The 19,512-nt window shown below is 43.5% G+C and overlaps 1 protein-coding gene across 3 annotated transcripts in view; it reads left to right on the top strand.

Moving 5' to 3' along the window:
• The window catches only part of LOC311033793 (mitogen-activated protein kinase kinase kinase kinase 4), a 109,779-nt gene that overhangs the window by 40,054 nt on the left and 50,213 nt on the right, over window positions 1-19,512 (top strand). For all 3 annotated transcript variants that reach the window (XR_014599545.1, XM_084041446.1, XM_084041447.1), the window contains exons 11-15: window positions 10,019-10,091; window positions 11,043-11,172; window positions 11,891-12,007; window positions 12,821-12,949; window positions 16,896-16,949. Coding sequence is in view for 2 of the 3 variants with exons in the window: in XM_084041446.1 (XP_083897572.1) it covers window positions 10,019-10,091; window positions 11,043-11,172; window positions 11,891-12,007; window positions 12,821-12,949; window positions 16,896-16,949 (503 nt within the window). In the remaining variant the exon portion in view is untranslated. The remainder of the gene's footprint in view (window positions 1-10,018; window positions 10,092-11,042; window positions 11,173-11,890; window positions 12,008-12,820; window positions 12,950-16,895; window positions 16,950-19,512) is intronic.

Genomic DNA, 19,512 nt, shown 5'->3' with positions numbered 1-19,512 from the left:
GATTGGCCTAATTTGTTATATTAATGAACTAATAGTTTGACAAAAATAGGATATACATATGATTTATTGGGAGAAACCAAGTAAGTTAAATCAGACATTTAGCACCCCTACAGCCCAAATGGAATGTTCCTCTATTGCATAACATCTTTTTTGCATGATTCGACTGAGAGATTGGCAGTCGAATCAGACTGATTCGACTGCCAATCTCAAAAAAGAATAAAAAACATTATTCTTTTTTTTTTTTTGGTGTTGCATTAGTCAACTATTAGTCGACTATAGGTAACATTTGGCCAATCAGATTCGACTATAGAAATCCTTAGTCGGGGACAGGCCTAGTGTAGACTGTGCAGCTGTAACTCGGGTCTGTTTGACTAAGAATAGAGCCGTTTCAGTGGTTAAGAGTTGTTTGGTCAAGTATGGAAGTATAAAATGTGTGTGTGGTGGGGAAGTGACCTTTCACTGTAACCATTTCTTTTCTTCCCGGCTCAGATTAGCCCCGTGGTTTGTACTCACACATCAAAGCGGTGGAGCAGAAATACAGCACCACACATGGGAACCCCAAAAAAGATGTAATATTGTAGAGAAGAGAGTTGATCCCCTACAGACCCCCGCCTTATTGAGTTGTTTAAGCTATTAAGACCGGGAACGTATCTGTGTCATTTTAGATTTATTTGGCTATTCAGAAATAGCAGATCTACAAGCTCGTAGCCGCGCTACGAGCTTGTAGATCTGCCATTTTTTTTTTAAGTCGTGAAAATTTTTAGCAAATCTTTGAATGTATATATATATTTTTAAGCGAACATTTGTAACTCAAACCTTTGCATCTGGGGGTCCCTGGAACAACATATTTTCAGATGGGGGTCCGCGGCCGAATACATATTTTTGGGGGGTCCTTGACATGAAAACGTTTGAGAACCACTGATATAGCGACATGCTGTATGTTTTTTCAGAAAACGTATAGGATTTAGAACATTGGTTCTCAAAGTGGGGTCCGGGGACCGCCAGGGGTACTTGAGGGGGTCCAGGGGGTCCCCAGCTAAATGATGGATAGGAACCAAATGGACCCTTATGGGTCTGTAACTCTGAGTGTACAAATGGAACCAAATGGACCCGTTAGGGTCCATTTGGTTCCATTTGTACACTCTGAAATGAGTGAAATCAACATTGATTTTAATATCTAAATTGGGGTCCCAGAGATAGAAATGCCATTAAATGGGGGTCCGTAGCCTAATGTATGTGAAACTGGGGGTCCTTGAAATTAAAATGGTTGAGAATCACTGTTAGAGAGCCGTAAAAATCTTCTCTTATGGGGGTCCCTGGCTTATCTTTTCAAATGGGGGTCCGCGGGCTAATAATTGTCAATTTGGGGGTCCTTGACATGAAAAAGTTTGAGAACCACTGATTTAGAAGACATTTGTAGAATCGGCCTCAGGTCTTAATGGGTTAAGCCAGTGGTGGACAGTAGCTATAAGTACATTTACTTGAGTACTGTTTTTTAAGGCTGCCTTGAAAAGACACCTATTCTCTCTGGCTTATGGCAAATAGTTGGTTGTTGTTTTGTTTGGTTGGTTGTTTGTTGGTTCATTGTTTCTGATGTAAAGCGTCCTTGGGTTTATGCTATATAAATTCATGCCGTTATTATTGTCTCTGCCAGGCCGAAAGGCATGGTGAGAGAGTATGTTTTGTTATAATTATTATTATTATTATGGAGTATGTTTTTGCTTTGTTTTTGCAAGCACATAACTTTTACTCCACTACATTTCAAACAGAAACATTGTACTTTTGACTCCACTACGTTTCTAGGAAGGGACTCTTTTTTTTTTTTTTTTTAGATTCTTTTTTTTGGGCTTTTTATACCTTTATTTAGAGAGGGACAGGGAAAGTAGGCTGACAGGAAATGGGGATAGAGATGGGGGGTGACATGCAGCAAAGGTCGTCGGGAACGGGAGTCGAACCCGCGACACGCTGTCAGGCTGGCATTGCAGCCTAGGGTGCCTGGACCGTCACGCTACGGCCCAGGCCTAGGAAGGGACTCTTGGGACAGGTTTTATACGCTGGTGTCTCCGTAGGCTACTTAACTGAGCAAAACTCGTGTCACACTGTTTACAAAGGAAAGGTTTTTCTCCAGTGTGAACACGCTGGTGTTTCCGTAGGCTACCTAACTCACTGAAACCTTTACCACACTGTTTACAGCAGAAAGGTTTTTCTCCAGTGTGGACACGCTGGTGTGTCTTCAGGGCACCTAACTGACCAAAACTCTTGTCACACTGTTCACAATAGAAAGGTTTTTCCCCAGTGTGAATACTCTGGTGTCTCCGTAGGCTACCTAACTGACCAAACCTCTTGTCACACTGTTCACAATAGAAAGGTTTTTCTCCAGTGTGAACAAGCTGGTGTGTCTTCAGGTTACCTAACAGACCAAAACTCTTGTCACACTGTTTACAACAGAAAGGTTTTTCTCCAGTGTGAACACGCTGGTGTGCCTTCAGGTTACCTAACAGACTGAAAATCTTGTCACATTGTTGACAGGTGTGAGTTTTCTTCCCTGTGTCAGTCAGACGACGTCTCTTTACTTCCGATTGCGTTAAAGTCTTGGTAGACTGTTGACTACTGTAAGGTCTTTCTTCTTCTGAGTTTTCCTGCTGCTGGCTCGTTGCCGGGAACGGTGGGTTCATCGTCAAAGCTGCTGCTAGTCCTTGGGTCTGTGATCTGTGTTCGATTGGTTAGTTAGGTGATTAATCTGGCTGGTATTGATGCTGGTCACTCTGGAAGGGTTTAAGGCAGATTTGAGTCGGTGATGAGTGCACTCACCCTTTATACTTTTGGCGGTGGCCCTTGATGTCAGTACGATGATGTCACGTAGTGTCAGGCATATCCATATATGGAGCAGGCTATGTCAGTTATGCCCGAATCTGGGACTATGATGTCAGTCCTGGATGTTTTGGTTATCTCCATATATGGAGCTCCCAGGACGTGTGTTCTGATGTCAGAGTGTCGACTGTCTCCATTTATGGGGATCTCCATATATAGGGACGTTGGTATCGAATAGGTCACTAAGGGTCGGAACTGAGTAGGCCATTCATTCTCCTAGGTGAATATGGGCAATTATGCCCTGAATGTTCGTAACAGCCGCCCCCACGGGTTTCCCGTGGAAAAATGTACACATTTCAAGAACATTCCTGGCATACGCCGCCCCACGGGCGGCTGTTACGAACATTCAGGACATACTTGGGGTTGGTTGGTACGGGCCGGAGAGTTGCCCCTCGCGGGCCGCAAATGGCCCTGGCCTAACAACTTAACTCGTTTTTAGCTTTTCATCACTTGCTTGCCAAGATCGAATTAACTCGTTTCTAGTAAAAAATAAATAAAAATGTTTTAATACTTTTTTTTTTTTGTATTTGACCCAAAGACCAAGGATATATGATTTTTCGAAGATCTAGACTCTCATCCACTTCCTTGTTAACTTAAAACTTTAAAATGTTGTATCTCGGCTCTTGATTCCATTTTTTATTGACATTGAAAAATCTCTGGCATGAATAATAATAGGCAGTGAAAATAATTCAGGCAGTCTATGTGTTAAGGGGGAGTTTTTTGTTGTCACTGTCGCAAAATTGCTTGCTCAGGGTGCGACTGTCGGGTCTCTTCTCTACATGTAAAGTGTCTTGAGACAACTTGTTGTGATTTGACACTTTAATAAAATTGAATTGAATTGAATTGAGTGTGTCTCAGAAGAGGGCTTTAGACAGTTGGCTACCAGTGACATTATCTTTTAGGTAGTCAGGTTTGGTTATTTCAAACAAAATGTCAAACTTTATTTTATATCGTCTTTGTTGGGTGGAAAACCCTAGGTCCCTGCTGTCGCAGTGGAGCTATCGCCGCCTCCGTGCATTTCACGAACACCCTGGGGCTCAGTGACATGCCAAACGGGAGCACCGTGTATTCGTACACTCTGCCTTCGTAACCGAAGCGGAGGAACTTGTGGTGTGGAGGGTAGATTGGGACGTGAAAGTAAGCATCCTTGAGCTCTATACTCGTCCACCAATCCCCCTGATGTATCGTTTGCAGCAACGTCGTCGTTGTAAGCATTCGAAAGTTGAAAACCATCAGAAACCTGTTCAGATCCTTGAGGTTCAGAATAGGTCTCACACCCCCCCCTTTCTTTTTCACTAGGAAATACTCTGAATAAAAACCCAGAAGGTTCTGATCCGGAGATAGTTCTCTGATAGCGCCCTTGCTCAGTAGAGCCGATACTTTGTCCCTCAGCGTAATGGCCGCCTGGCCTGACGCTCGGGAAAACACTACTTTGGTTGTTAGTGGAAGTATGCTCGAGAATTGCAACCTGTATCCTTTTAGTACGATGCGCAGCACCCAAGGATGCGGATTGCAAGCTTTCCATTTGGAAAAACATTGAGAGAGAGGATTCATGGGGAAGGTGGGGGCTTCTGACGTCATCTGCCCTGTCGGGTTCTGATCGCCCGATGGTGGGGAAAGCCCGTGACATCTCAAAATGGATTTCTCGAGGGGGGAGGGGTGTTAGGCCTTGGAACCCCGGTATGGGGACCCCGGCGGATGCCCTCGCTGGCTCCATAGGCTGTGCCAGGCCGCATCTGGCCACAGCCCTCTTGAGCACGACGGATACGGCCTCCTCGGATGCCCTCGCCTGGCTAAGCACCGGGGACGCCTCCGTCGCTGGAACAGGCACAGGAGGACCCGGACTGGTCATCGTTACCTCCTGTGGTTCTTGTTGGTAGGATGTGCGGCCTACATCCTCCTCCTCCCCGTCCACCCCCAGGATGAGGACGTCGTCCTCGTCGGTGTCGCCTTCGTAGTCACTACCTTCCGGAAGGGCAGTGTCTCCCCAGGCGGCGATGGAGGTGGTGGGGGACAAGACAAGGTTGTCGCTGTCCTGGGACGGCCCGATGGCCTCGGCAGCGACGTCTGGATCCGGGGATGAGGATACAGCCCTCGAGGCCTCCTCACGCCGGATCTTGTTGACGGCTCCACTGGAACGTGAGGCCGAGTGGAGAGGAGGGCCATAGCCCCCATGCTAATGCTAGCCGCCGGCGCTCTGGGTGCTTTGGCGGGCGGTGCTTCGGGGCTAGCATTGCCATTAGCTGAGCCAGCTAGCGTGGTGGCCCGCGCCAACCGACGCTCCAGCTGGGCCTCAGACAGGGCCCTGCAGGGGCTGCAGCCATGGTCCACCCCGCGTCGGTTGCGGGTGACCCAGGCGTGAGCTACCCCCAGGCAGGACAGGCAGAGGCTGTGGTCGTCGTCCGCGGTGATGAGGAATTCGCACCCCTGCATGCCGCAGGAACGAGGAGCCTCCATCTTTTCTTCTCCGTCGAACACGAGGCAGAACAAAAGGCTAGGTTAGCCTAGCCGCTTAGAGCGCTACTAGCTTAGCTTAGCTTAGCTTTAGCCGCGCGCCTCGTGGCGAGAAAACGGAGAGGATAGGAAAAGTCGATGTAAAATGAAGGAAAACTCGGGAGAGTTAATTAATCCGAAACTTTTTATACAAAGGCGCCCGTGGAGGAACACTGGTGTGCCCAAGCTTTGGGTTTTGTTGGAATTCGTCAAGTTTCTCTCTGTGTGTTATTCGTCTCCGTGCGCAGTCGCTGTTGCAGAGTGCAAGAAGAGGGCGAGCTCATGTGACGCAGTGGTATTTATACCACCACCGGTCGCCGTTTTTTTGCGTCACAGCGACCCTACGCCAATGAAATTGGATCTCGGGAGTCTTGTGTTTGCTCTGTAGCATCGCTAGGGGGCGATGATATCCCATAGTAAGTATCTTACTGGAGAGACGACAGAAAACTCATGTTATATAGTGATGACCATAGAAGAATGGTTGAAAATGGGTGAAGTCGTCCTTTAATCTTATAATGATCATGGGGGGGGGGGGTAGGGGTTGAGGTGGAGTCTGAAGAGGTGAATGCTAGGGGTGTGGAGTGCTAGGAGTTGAGGTGGAGTCTGAAGAGGTGAGTGCTAGGGGTGTGAAGTGCCGGGGGTTGAGGTTGAGTCTGAAGAGGTGAATGGTGAATGCCAGGAGTGTGAAGTGCTAGGGGGTGAGGTGGAGTCTGAAGGGGTGAGTCTTCACTTTACGGCAGAGCATTGGGAGTGAGTCTGCAGTTCTGACTGCAATAGGGAAGTTTGTTTTCCACTGTTTGGGAGCCAGGAAGGCAAAGCAGTTTTCACATTTTGAGTGTGTTAAAAAGACCCTCTGTGCAGGGTGAGACTCCAGTTCAACTTTCATCAGCTTCTAATCACAGGGTGGCATAGTCTGGGTTACACACACACACACACACACACACACACACACACACACACACACACACACACACACACACACACACACACACACACACACACACACACACACACACACACACTGTACACATTCACAAACCCACATAGTAAAAACCTAAACCCGCAGGGCATACGCTCTGACTCTGTCCCTTCCTCGCTTTTCACTGTAAAATAAAAGGGTGAAAAAAAGAAAAACAACCCATGAAATGGAAAGTTAGAGAGAGAGATAGATAGAGAGAGAGAGAGAGAGAGAGAGAGAGAGAGAGAGAGAGAGAGAGAGAGAGAGAGAGAGAGAGAGAGAGAGAGAGAGAGAGAGAGAGAGAGAGAGAGAGAGAGAGAGAGAGAGGATGGAGAGAATGAGAAAATGACAAAGGTGGCTGACCTTATCTTCTCCCACTGAGGTCACTTGGCAGAATAGCGTTGCGTTCTATGAAACCTTGTATCTCCATATTTTGAAAATCTTATGTTGTTTTTTTTTCCTCTTGTTTTTTTTTTCATACATTAATGCCCTACTTAATTGTACAAGAGTGTCGTGCTAAAGTAGCTAACATGGCAGATCTTCGCGGTGTGAAATAGAGAACATTTTTGGAAAGTGGTTACGTGTGTGGGGGTTTTATTAATGTAGAATAAATGAAAAGTATTAACAAGAGCTTGTGGCTAAATAATAACTACATTGGATCCATTGGAACAAAGGTTATTTTCCCTCCGTTTCCTGAAATGGGTTAGTTTTGAACTTATGAGGTTTCCACCCGTCAGCGACGATATGTCTTTTTTAGCAAAGAGAGAGAGATAGAGAGAGAGAGGTGTGTGGATGTGGGGCAGTGGCGTCGTTAGGCGGGGGCTTCGGTGGCTATAGCCACAAATGTTTTATCCAAAGCCACCAATAAAAAAAAATAAAAAAACGTTTTTTTTTTGTTTTGTTTGTTTTTAGCGGCGCTAAAGGTATAGAGCGGATCCTGCTCTATACCTTTAGGTATAGAGCGGATCCTGCTCTATACCTGACTTTGTCCGTGTTCACCGGCAACGTTCTGATTGGTCAGACCCGTCAACGTTCTGATTGGTCAGACCCGTCAACAAAGTGATTGGTCCCGCTCTATACCTAAAGGTATAGAGCGGATCCTGCTCAGAGCGGATCCTGCTCTATACCTGACTTTGTCCGTGTTCACCGTCAACGTTCTGATTGGTCAGACCCGTCAACAAAGTGATTGGTCAAGCTTCACATGACACGTGGCTATAAACACATAATAAACACATATCGATGACAAAATGTATCAAAGGCGCCGCTACCTTCACACAGGGTGTGATTCTTTTCCTTTTTTAAATTATATATCTATAACCCTAACCTAACCCTACCCCTAACCCTAAAACCGAAATAAAGTAACAAAAAACGGCGAAAAAAGTACCCAAATCTGCAAGAAAAAAAAAAAAACGCTTCGCGCACGCGCGGGGGGGAGGGGCTGCGCGCGCGTGCATGTGCCCGTTGCCTGCGGGGCTAAGCCCCCAACCTAGTAGAGACCTAGCGACGCGTCTGGTGTGGGGGCGCTACTACCGCTGTTGTCATGCAGAAACCTCCTATCTCCATATTCAAACTTTTGGTGTTTTTTTCGTAAACTAATGGCCTACTTTCTCATACTACAGCGTCACACAAAAGTAGCAGATTTGCAAGCGACGTGTTTTGAGCTTGTAGATCTGCTACTTTTGCTGTTTTTGAAATTAGAGTCACAGTTTTGGAGCTTACTTTTGCTACTTTTGTGTGAGTGTGACGCTATGATCAAGTAGGGTGTTAACCCATTAAGACCTGGAACGCATCTCTGTCACTTTAGGCTATTCAAAAATAGCAGATATACAAGCCCATAGCGCAGCACCGAGTGCCGCACTATGGGCTTGTAGATCTGCTATTTTTGAAAAATCGTGAAAATTTTTTTTTCATATTTTTTTCAATTTTTTTTTTAGGATTTTGAAAATGTTTAGAAGCGGCCTCTACAAAAAAACACAAACATTTGAATATTTAGGAAGCTTTTCTTCCCGACAGTGACGACACGTGACTCTTGAGTTGTAGTGGAGTAGAAGTATGAAGTATTTTTAAAACATAGAATCAGTACTTAGTTACTATAGTATCCACCAGTGGTTACATGTGTGTTCAGTTTACTGTGGCAGTAATTATCTCTGTAACTCAGACCAGAGAGAGGGGGGGGGCGGGGGGTACAGAGAGAGAGGAAGAGAGGGGGGAGGGCAGTGGTGTAAAGTAACTAAGTACATGTACTCAAGTACTGTACTTGAGTACAATTTTGAGGTACTTTTACTTTACTGGAGTATTTCCAATTCTCTATACTTTTACTTCTACTCCACTACATCTCAGAGGCTTATTGTACTTTTACTCCTCTACAATTATTTGAAAACTTTAGTTACTAGTTACTTTGCAGATATACATTATATTATAAAACATGTCATACATTAACCACTTTAGCTCTGTTTTATACCTACAGTACCGGTAGGCTATTTGAATTTGAAGATAGCCGATCTACAAGCTGATGCGTTGTGAGCTTGTAGATCTGCTATTTTCAAACATTTTGATACTTTTACTTTTGGTACTTTAAGTACATTTTGAGTACAGAGAGAGAGAGGGGGGGGGGGTCAGAGAGAGATAGAGTAGGGAAGGGCAGAAGGGGGGTGGAGTAGAGAAAGTTATACAAACAATGTTTTTGAATGTTTGTTTTCTGCAACGTAAAAACCCCAGCTGAAAATGTGTTTTTTTTTTTTATGATTTTCTCTTTTTAAATTAGAATAGTGAAACTAGCCGATCTACAAGCTCACAACGTGTCTCATGAAAGGGAAAGTTAGAGAGAGAAAGGGGAGAGAGGGAGAGAGAGGAAGGAAGCAGGAAATGGAATTGCCATCTGTTTCCAATCTTCTCCTAGCTTATAAAAACACACTAATGACTGGGAGACTTTCTGCACACGCCGTGTGTGCAAGCGTGCATGCAGCTAGGTGTGTGCGTGTGTGCAGTGCGTGTGTGCAAGCGTGCACGCAGCTAGGTGTGTGCGTGTGTGCAAGCGTGCACGCAGCTAGGTGTGTGCGTGTGTGCAAGCGTGCACGCAGCTAAGTGTGTGCGTGTGTGCAAGCGCGTTGTGCAAGCGCGCACCCAGCTAGGTGTGTGCGTTTATGCAAGCGTGCACGCAGCTAGGTGTGTGTGTGTGTGTGTGTGCAAGCGTGCACGCAGCTAGGTGTGTGTGTGTGTGTGTGTGTGTGTGTGTGTGTGTGCAAGCGTGCACGCAGCTAGGTGTGTGTGTGTGTGTGTGTGTGTGTGTGTGTGTGTTTGAGCGTGCACGCAGCTTGGTGTGTTTGTGTTTGAGCATGCACGCAGCTTGGTGTGTGTGTATTTGAGCATGCACGCAGCTTGGTGTGTGTGTATTTGAGCATGCACGCAGCTTGGTGTGTGTGTGTTTGAGTGTGCACGCAGCTTGGTGTTAGTGTGCTTGAGCATGCACGCAGCTTGTTTGTGTGTGTATGTGTGTTTGCGAGCATGCACGCAGGTTGATGTCAAGAGCTTGTAGATCTGCTATATTTTCACTACTACTTCAAATATATATTTGCTTTTTACACATCATATATATATTTTTTTAATGAAACATTGGGGGGGTTGAAAGTATTTTGAAATAATGATTATTAAATGTCTCTCTCTCTGTCTCTCTCTCTCTCTCTCTCTCTCTTGCAGAAGGACCAGAGTATGAGTACAGTGGCAGTGAGGAAGAGGATGAGGAGTTGACAGAGGAGGAAGGAGAGCCCAGGTAAGACTTTCTCTTCTTCATCATCATCAGTGTTCTCGTCTCTCATATGTCCAAAACTTTTACTTTTCAGGACTCAAATTCAAAATAGCAAAAAAATAGCGGATATACAAGCTCAAAACGCGCCGCTTCGTACAATGAAGTAGGCATTAATTTACGAAGAAACATACCAAGTGAAAATATGGAGACGAGAGTTTCTGTTTGAAATGTACACCACTATTTTGTATCAGTTTCCTTGGGGTCATGGGACATTAGCATTCAATCAAAAAGAAGTTCCCTGACCTTTCCCTTTTTTTGAGAGAGAGAGAGAGAAACATCACTTATCACTTAACAAAAGCATTAGTTCACCCAAAACATGACTGATTTTCTATCAATTACACACCCCATGAAGCCTTGAATTCATGGAGATTTTTTAGTTTTTGTCGCATTCCTGAGACAATAATTTGATCAAATCATTGGAAAATTATTGACTTTTTTTTTTCTCCTTATTTTGACGATCCACGGAGAGCGACACGGATGTAAACAAAAGCTGTGTGGAGGGGGGGGAGGGTCTCGTCTATCCACCGGAACAAAAACATTTGAATATGGCTTGTTTTCATCCAAAAAAGAAGAAACCCGAGCTAGATGTGTTTTTCTACATCTCATAACATGGGAGTGGACGGAGTGACTTTTTTGGGGGATGACGTCATTTCTGCTTCAATTATTCTCTCGCAGTCGAGGGAAAAAATGAATTGATGGAGATCTCCGTCAATGGCAGGGAATGTGTTAACAAGAGCTTGTGACTAAATGATAACTTCATTGGATCGAGGTACAGTTTTGGACATACCAGGTTTCCACCCGACAGTGGACTGTTTTGATGTAATGAGGTGTGTGTGTGTGTGTGTGTGTGTGTGTGTGTGTGTGTGTGTGTGTGTGTGTGTGTGTGTGTCCTCGCTGTGTGTGTGTGTCTATTAGTTCCATAGTGAACGTGCCAGGTGAGTGGACATTACGGCGGGAGTTCCTACGGCTACAGACGGAGGGTCGCGACGGGAGCAGAGAGGTCGGGGGTCACGCTGGAGGCGGAGCTCAACAAAGACAACAGCAGGTACGTGCGCACGGTGCACTAAATGGTTCTCAATGTTCTCAAGACCCAATCGTCATAATAGAATAAAATGAAAGAACCTGCGCACCGTCTACACTCGCACAATAAGGTAAAAAAAAAATGTATTGCTGGGTAGACAATCACATTGTTATTCATTCAGCCGTATTATTCATTTACCTTATTTCCGAAAGCACAGCACTTTCCGACTATTAGAAATATTATTATTTTGTTCTAAATAATCACATGTTCACAAAGCTAGACATATCCAATGTTCTGGACACTTTATTTTATATAAACAATATATTTTATATTGTGTAAATACCCATAGACATTTTACCATGATATGCCGCTCTGCATGATTGTTTACAATGTGATGTGGTCGGTGTAGGTACTGCATTGTTTACATTGTGATGTGGTCGGTGTAGGTACTGCACTGTTTACATTGTGATGTGGTCGGTGTAGGTACTGCATTGTTTACATTGTGATGTGGTCGGTGTAGGTACTGCATTGTTTACATTGTGATGTGGTCGGTGTAGGTACTGCACTGTTTACATTGTGATGTGGTCGGTGTAGGTACTGCACTGTTTACATTGTGATGTGGTCGGTGTAGGTACTGCATTGTTTACATTGTGATGTGGTCGGTGTAGGTACTGCATTGTTTACATTGTGATGTGGTCGGTGTAGGTACTGCATTGTTTACATTGTGATGTGGTCGGTGTAGGTACTGCAGCAGCACCGGCAGCAGCTGGTGGAGCAGGAGCGCTACAAGCAGCAGTTACTGGCTGACCGACACAAGAGGATCCAGCAGCAGCACGAACAACGGCAAAAACTGGAAGATGTACGAACATGAAACCACTTTAGGGCTGGACAATTAACCCCCTATCTAAAACTCAGTATTTAAAACCGATAGCCGACTTAAAACCGAATAATTGAGAAGCAAGGTTTTTTCTTTTGTCTTATTATACATCAATTAATCGACAAGAAACTGCACGGATTTCTCGGATTGCGCAGATTTCTCGGCCAGATAGATCGTGTGCAACGTGGGATGAGTCTCTAGTACCAACACCAGCAGTTTTGATCGAAAGCGATGGGCATAATGGAGCTATTTCTGTGTCTTAAGCCTGTGTAATGATGATTCTGTGTTCTCTAATATTTCAGCTAAAGCCCAATCCACCCCAATTATTTGCCTTGTAGTAACTCCATGCAACTACTCGCAACTACTCACAATTGCATTGGTGTGACTTGGCCTTAAAACTGTTTGGTTACAAGGAGTTGTGACTAGTTGCATTGGTGGTCTTAACACCCCTGATGTCATTGTTGTTAATGAAGACCATAGGGTGGTGTTCATTCTCGAGGTCTTATGATATTATGCAATGGTGGCATGAAAAAAACTGTGAAAATAGCCGATGTACAAGCTCACAACAGATGGAATCGCGGTGCTTTGTGAGCTTGTAGATCTGCTAGTATCACTGTTTTCATGTTTATTGTAATATATATATATTTGAACGATGACATAATTTACATTATCTGACACAATAAGTAGCCTACTGAAGCCCAAAATGTGGTAAATGTGTAGTAATTACTTGGGGCTGTTGTATTGAGGTTGTGTTTGTATTTTTTTGATTTGCGTTTGTTTGTCTATATACTACAGCAGCGTCAGCTGACAGAGTCCGCCTTCCAGTGGGCGGAGCTTCAGGAGATCCTTCTGGTCGAGGAGGCGGACCTCCAGGACAACAGAATCCTATTGGACGACAGGAGCAAGAGGAGCGACAGGAAACGGGTGAGGCTGAAGCAAAGATGTTCAATTATACAAGATACGCCATGCCGATTGGAGCCACTGGAGGCGGAATGGTACACAAATCCTACAAATGGTCTCCTAAATCAGTGGTTCTCAAACATTTTCATGTCAAGGACCCCCAAAATGTATTTGGAGATTTGAGTTACAAATGTTCGCTTAAACAAATATATATATATTCAAAGATTTGCACAAATGTATGTCAAGATTTTTCAAAAATAGCAGATCTACAAGCTCATTGGAACCAATGAGAACCAATCTCCTAAATAGGCGCCGTTTGATCTCGCGAAAACGTCCGCTAGCTCATCATGCATTGAAGGAGGCATGAGCTCAGTTCTGGGCTCTCCCTAGGCTGGCAGAGGGAGAGTAGCGCCCAGTCCCAGGATTACATAGGCAATTGGCACTGGGTGAAAAAATGGGTTACAAAATCGTGGGATAAAAATGTAAAGAAGAACAAAAAAAAGTGTAGTAACACAAACCTGCGTGCGTGCGTGCGTGCGTGCGTGCGTACACCTGACATGTACCGTATATATATATGTGCATGTGCACATGGCCTGTGCGTCTGCACATGGCTAATTCCTCTAATCTTTAACAAAGACACATAGACCTGTCCTGCTTAATGTTCATTAAGCATTCAGGTTCAACACACAGCTATAATGAATCCATCCCACACTCCACTGGCTTTCTATAGGACTACATTACACACACTGTCAGCGGATGGGATTCCTCACTTTAGAGGGTGCTCGCATCTCATTTGTATTAACCCATTAAGACCGGGAAACGCATCTGTGTCATTTTTAGATCTGAGCTAAAAGCATTATTGTATACTTTGGGCTATTCAAAAACAGCAGATCTGCTATTTTTGGAAAAACTTTGAATACATATAATATTTTTTAAACAATGTTTTTTACTCAAATCTTTGCTACTGGGGGGCGGGGGGGTCCCAGGAACAACATATTTTGATGGGTGTCCGCGGCCAAATACATATCATTTTGGGTGGTCCTTGGCATGTAAAAGTTTGAGAGCCACTGATATACCGGTAATAGCAACATATGTTGTTTTTCAGAAAACTGTAAAGATTTGCAAAAAAAAAATCACGATTTAAAAAAAAAATAGCAGATCTACAAGTGCAGTGCTACGAGCCTGTAGATCTGCTATTTTTTTAATAGCCAAAATTATAAAATAAAGGTTATAGGTCAAATGTAAAATGACACTGATGCGTTCCCGGTCTAAATGGGTTAATAACTGCCTAGTCATATTATAACGTTGCTCTCGAGCAGAAACCTTGTATCTCCATCTTTCATCTTTTTAAGGTTTTTTTCTTTTCTTTTTCCCCCCAATATTACAATATTACCTACTTCATCATACAAGATTGTCCCACAAAACTAGTGAATATATCAGATCTACTTTTTTATTGTAATAAAAAAAAGGAAAGGTTTTGGAAACATTATATTAATAACTGGCTAATATCTGTCTAGTCATATTATATCTATTACACTGGGTGGGTGCGTGGGTGGGTGCGTGCGTACATTGGTGGAAGAAGTACTTTTTATTTACCGTACAGTAAATAATAGTAGCAACACCACAATGTAGAAATACTCAGATTCAAAACCTTACTTGAGTTTGGCATCAAAATACTTAGAATATCAAAGAAAAATACTCACATTTTTCAAAAAGAATTTAACTCGTTTTTCTCGAATTTTCAACTCGTAGAATGACTCTATGTTTGACTAGCCGGAAGTATAAAACAGGTCTGAAGTGGATTAATGTATGTGTTGTATTAATAATCTAAATCATAATACAAAACTGTACGTAAGTACAGTACTTGAATAAATGTTCTTGGTTACTTGGCGCGCACGCGTGTGTGTGTGTGTGTGTGTGTGTGTGTGTGTGTGTGTGTGTGTGTGTGTGTGTGTGTGTGTGTGTGTGTGTGTGTGTGTGTGTGTGTGTGTGTGTGTGTGTGTGTGTGTGTGCATGTGTGCGTGTGAGTGTGTGTGTGTGGTATCTGTTCTTATTCCATTGGGATCACACAGATGGGTCAGAAGCCATTAGGTTGAACATACTTAATGAATGTGTCCCATGCTCTGATGCACTTCAATACGACTGCATTAACACACTGTCATGTGGAAACCTTGAATGTCCAAAACTATTACTTTTCAGAAAATGAAAAAAAAACATCTTCGGCTATTTTCAAATAGTTGCTGTATATCATTAACCTGACTCCGGCAGATGGGGGCGGTATTGACTTCACAATACAGCCTCCATCTGGACTCGCTCAGATAGTAGAGCTGCCCGCTCCGCTGCGTGTTCGAACCAATCAGCGGCTGCTAGGTGCGGGATCATCCAATCACCTGCCAAGTAGCTTGATGGCCCCTTCATCGATTGTGCTACCGAGGTCCCAGATGGAAGTAGCCTGTGAAACAAATGTGACGCAAGCTTCTTCCATCTGGCAGGTTAGTACTGTATATCGTTGCTGCGGCAGGAAACCATCTCCATAATTTTAAATTAGTGCCCTACTTGATCATCAGAACCACTGGTTAAGACAAAGAAGAGCGTCTGCTAATGGCTACATTGTGATAAAAGGGGAATACTACCCATTTTCAAAATTGAACTATGTCTTTAATACACCTTAGAGTTGTTGTGTGGAAATAAGAAACCCCCCCCCCCCCCCCCCCCTTCTATGTTGACTAGAACTGGATAATTAATTGAGATCATGTGATCAGTGATATACGCAAGGGGTACTTTTGGAACCGCCCCCTCAGCCAAAAGTACACCTTGCGTATTTCACTGATCACCATCAACTGCTGTTCACATGGAACCCTTCTCCACTTCGGCCTTCAAAGTTCCCGTTTGAATATGTGCTACTACCACCAAGATCTGCAATATCCAATCACAGTGTGTCTTTTCCGGGACTTTCCCAACCCCCGTGCACTCAAATAGCTCGCGTGAGCAGGGACGTGCACAGATAGACTCTAGGTGGTGCTAGAGCTCCTGCCCTTTGCCCTCTTGACCAGAAGTGCCCTTTTGAAAAAAAGAAAAAAATATATATATTTTTTTCAGTTTACAGCAGGGGTCTTCAACAGGGGGTCCGGGACCCCTAGGGGTCCTCAGAGTTACTACAGGGGGTCCGGCAAATCTTTATGCGATATGATTTTTCTTTTTACCATAACCACTCGAAACCTAGCATCCCTTTTCTGAGGAGAACTTTAACCAAAAATAGCAGATCTAAAAGCTCACAACGCCTCGCGCCGCGAGGCGTTGTGGCCTTGTAGATCGGCTATTTTTGGCAAAGAGGTATAGGTGTAGAGGGGAAAAAGAGCAGACCAAGTAAACAAAATAAAGTATAATTTACTTGATCACCTGCCCCTCAAAATGTCTGTGCACGCCACTGCGCGTGAGCCAGCATTACAACAGCAGTGACAGCACACTAATGTGTGGGGAAGGAATCGGTTGGCATACTGTAACGACTAAAATTGGGGAGAAAAAAGGGGTACAAAGCAAACTAATAAGATACTTTTTGGACTTATGAGTTTGCTTGTAGCCAGTTCCAAAAAAGAGGCCGTAGTGAAATATTAATATTTAAGGGCGTTGGCTGACAGCTGGGTCCCATGTAGGACACACTGAATATTTGAACTCATACCTCTCACAGTGCTGTCTGAGACCTCGGTGTACACTAATGAACATTGGCAGGTGTGTGTGTGTGTGTGTGTGTGTGTGTGTGTGTGTGCATGTTTCAACTGGTGAGTGAGTCGCCTTTGCGTCGTGAATCACTCACAGCGCGACACGCTTGTAGAGATCGACTATTTCCGGCATGAGGATTTGGGTTTAAAATGACACCTTTTTTTAAAGGCATTGATTAAATTGTGTGTGTGTGTGTGTGTGTGTGTGTGTGTGTGTGTGTGTGTGTGTGTGTGTGTGTGTGTGTGTGTAGGATCATTCTGGCAGACAGCAGAGCAGTGATCCTGTGGACTCCTCAGCAGATCAGGTAGAACAAACATCTATACTCTCATCCTATCCTTTAATTGTTTGGCAGAATTAGCACATTTCCAGAGTTGGGCGTGAGGTTTATTTAACAACAAGGTGAAGAACATAATATTAATCATATGTGTAGATTGTTCATATATTCTGTACAGACTCACATGTCTGGTGAGTGGGGATATCATCAGCTCCTCAGACCCCATCCACGTCAAACTATAGTTCCGTGTGTGTGTGTGTGTGCGCGTGTTTTTTTTTTACATCTTGTGGTAAGAGTACCGACAGAGGTATAGCAACACTTTGTTTGAGGTGACGGGGGGGCGCTGGGTGAGGTAATTTACATTTTAGCCATTTAGCAGACACTCTTAACCCATTTAGACCAGGAAAGAATCTGTGTCATTTTTTGTATTTCTTTGGCTATTCAAAAATAGCCAAAGAAATACAAGCTTGTAGATCTGCTATTTTTTAAAAATCTTGAAGATTTCTCAAACTTTGTCATGTCAAGGACCCCCAAAATTATATGTATTTGGCCGGGGACCCCCATCTCAAAATATTTATTTCCGGGGACCCCATGAAGCAAAGATTTGAGTTGCAAATGTTCGCTTTAATAAATATATATTCAAAGATTTGCACAAATGTTCACGTTTTTTTTTTTTTTTATTAGCAGATTTACAAGCTCATAGCGCGGCTCTCGGTGCCGCGCTATGAGCTTGTATATCTGCTATTTTTGTATAGCCAAAGTATAGAATATGGATAAAGTGGTTACACAGATGCGTTCCTGGTTTGAATGGGTTAATCCAGAGTGATTTACAGTAAGCAAGGTAAACACAAGATAACACATCATCAAATGCATAGTGTACAGTGTACAGTGTAGTGCCTCAGTAATCTAGCATCATAGGTAAATCAAGAACCTATCATCAGTCTAAACATTATATCAAAATTGGAAATACTCCACAAAAGTAAAAAATACCTCAAAATTGTACTCAAGTACAGTACTTGAGTAAATGAGTTTACACCACTGATACAGTGTTTGGTGGGATGACAGTGCAATGTCAATACAGCCACATTTCTATACAAGCTTTTAGATCAGCTATCTTTGCTACGGATACAAAGTGTGCCTTGAGATTTGGACTTGCCTGTTGGCGTCTAAAAGGACACAAAAAGTAGGACGGCAGAAGACTCATGCCCAATGCGTGTCCACTGAAGGATGGCGCTTCGTGGCGCACATGTGCACCGCGTGCCGTGTACGGGAATTGATTCTCCACGACGTTGAGACACAGTGGCATGCGGGAAGTGCCGATTTGTTGATCAAATTATGATGCAATGGATTGATAACTATTTAGAGACATTTTGCTTTCTCTGTCACTCTCTCTCTCTCTCTCTCTCTGTGGCTGTGTTTTGAATCAAGCTGACATTGCAATGATGTCACAGGGCTAGAGTCAATGGACATTCTTGACACATTCGATCGGCACACATAAGATGGCTGCCAACACAGTGTTTCATAGTGTTGTCATGGAAAGAACACTGAGAATGCTGTTGTCTTTCCATGACAAAGACATTGTTCTGTTCAGTGGCACTCCATTTCCCCCCCTTTGTTTTGCTTAAGTAAATGTAGCAATACCACGATGTAGAAATACTCCATCTCCATCACAAGTAAAAGTAAGGGAAATTTGCATCAGCAAAAGTACAAAAGTATTGGCATCAAAATATACTTAAAGTAGTAAAAGTACTCATTATTTAAAGAAAAATATTTCAATTAAAGCAGATCTACAAGCTCACAACGCTTCGCAATGCCACACTTTATGAGCCTGTAGATATGTTATTATTTTTAAATAGCCAAAGTGTAAAATAGGGCTTAACTGCCTAACATAATTGTGTTTTGTAATAACAATTGAAGTACAGTACTTGAGTAAATGTACTTAGTTACTTCCCACCACTAACAGCAGTGCACCATTGTTGTGTTGGACAGAACCGCTAGCTGTTGTGTTTAGATACTTTGACTATGTTTGTACATTCCAACTGTGTGAGTATCATGGACCGGGCTCTTCTCATTCCCATATGAACACATCGTTCACATTTTTACGTGAATGTTGTGAAGGTCGCATTAACAACACACATGTTTTCCAGTCCTTGTGATGTTATGGGTCAGAATTGTTACGTGTGTGTTCCCAGAACAAATCAGATTACACGTGGTTCCAAGTTGAACAGGTCAGGTTTGTCGTGACATTTTAGTTGACGAGTAATTGTCATACAGAGCACTTCACCCATGTTCAATCCTATAAGATGGCACAATTTCCACCTCACTCTCGTCGGGCTGTGGGCAGTTCAGTCAGATAACTCACGAAGAGATTGAGAACATTGATAGCTTCAGAACACGTATTTATAACATATAAATACTGTACAAGTGTGGCTGTGAATAGTATATTGGATCTTAGCGTTCAGGCTCTGTTATACATTACTCCATGATGTTATACATCTAAAACATTTGTAGAATCAGCCAGAACCAAAGGTTTGAGTTAGAAATGTTCCCTTTAAAAAACATATATATTCAAAGATTTGCACACATTTTCACG

The sequence above is a fragment of the Gymnoscopelus microlampas genome, assembly GCF_963454915.1.
Source record: "Gymnoscopelus microlampas genome assembly, chromosome: 18".
Taxonomy (NCBI): Eukaryota; Metazoa; Chordata; class Actinopteri; order Myctophiformes; family Myctophidae; genus Gymnoscopelus; species Gymnoscopelus microlampas.
This window is presented reverse-complemented; position numbering and strand designations above follow the sequence as displayed.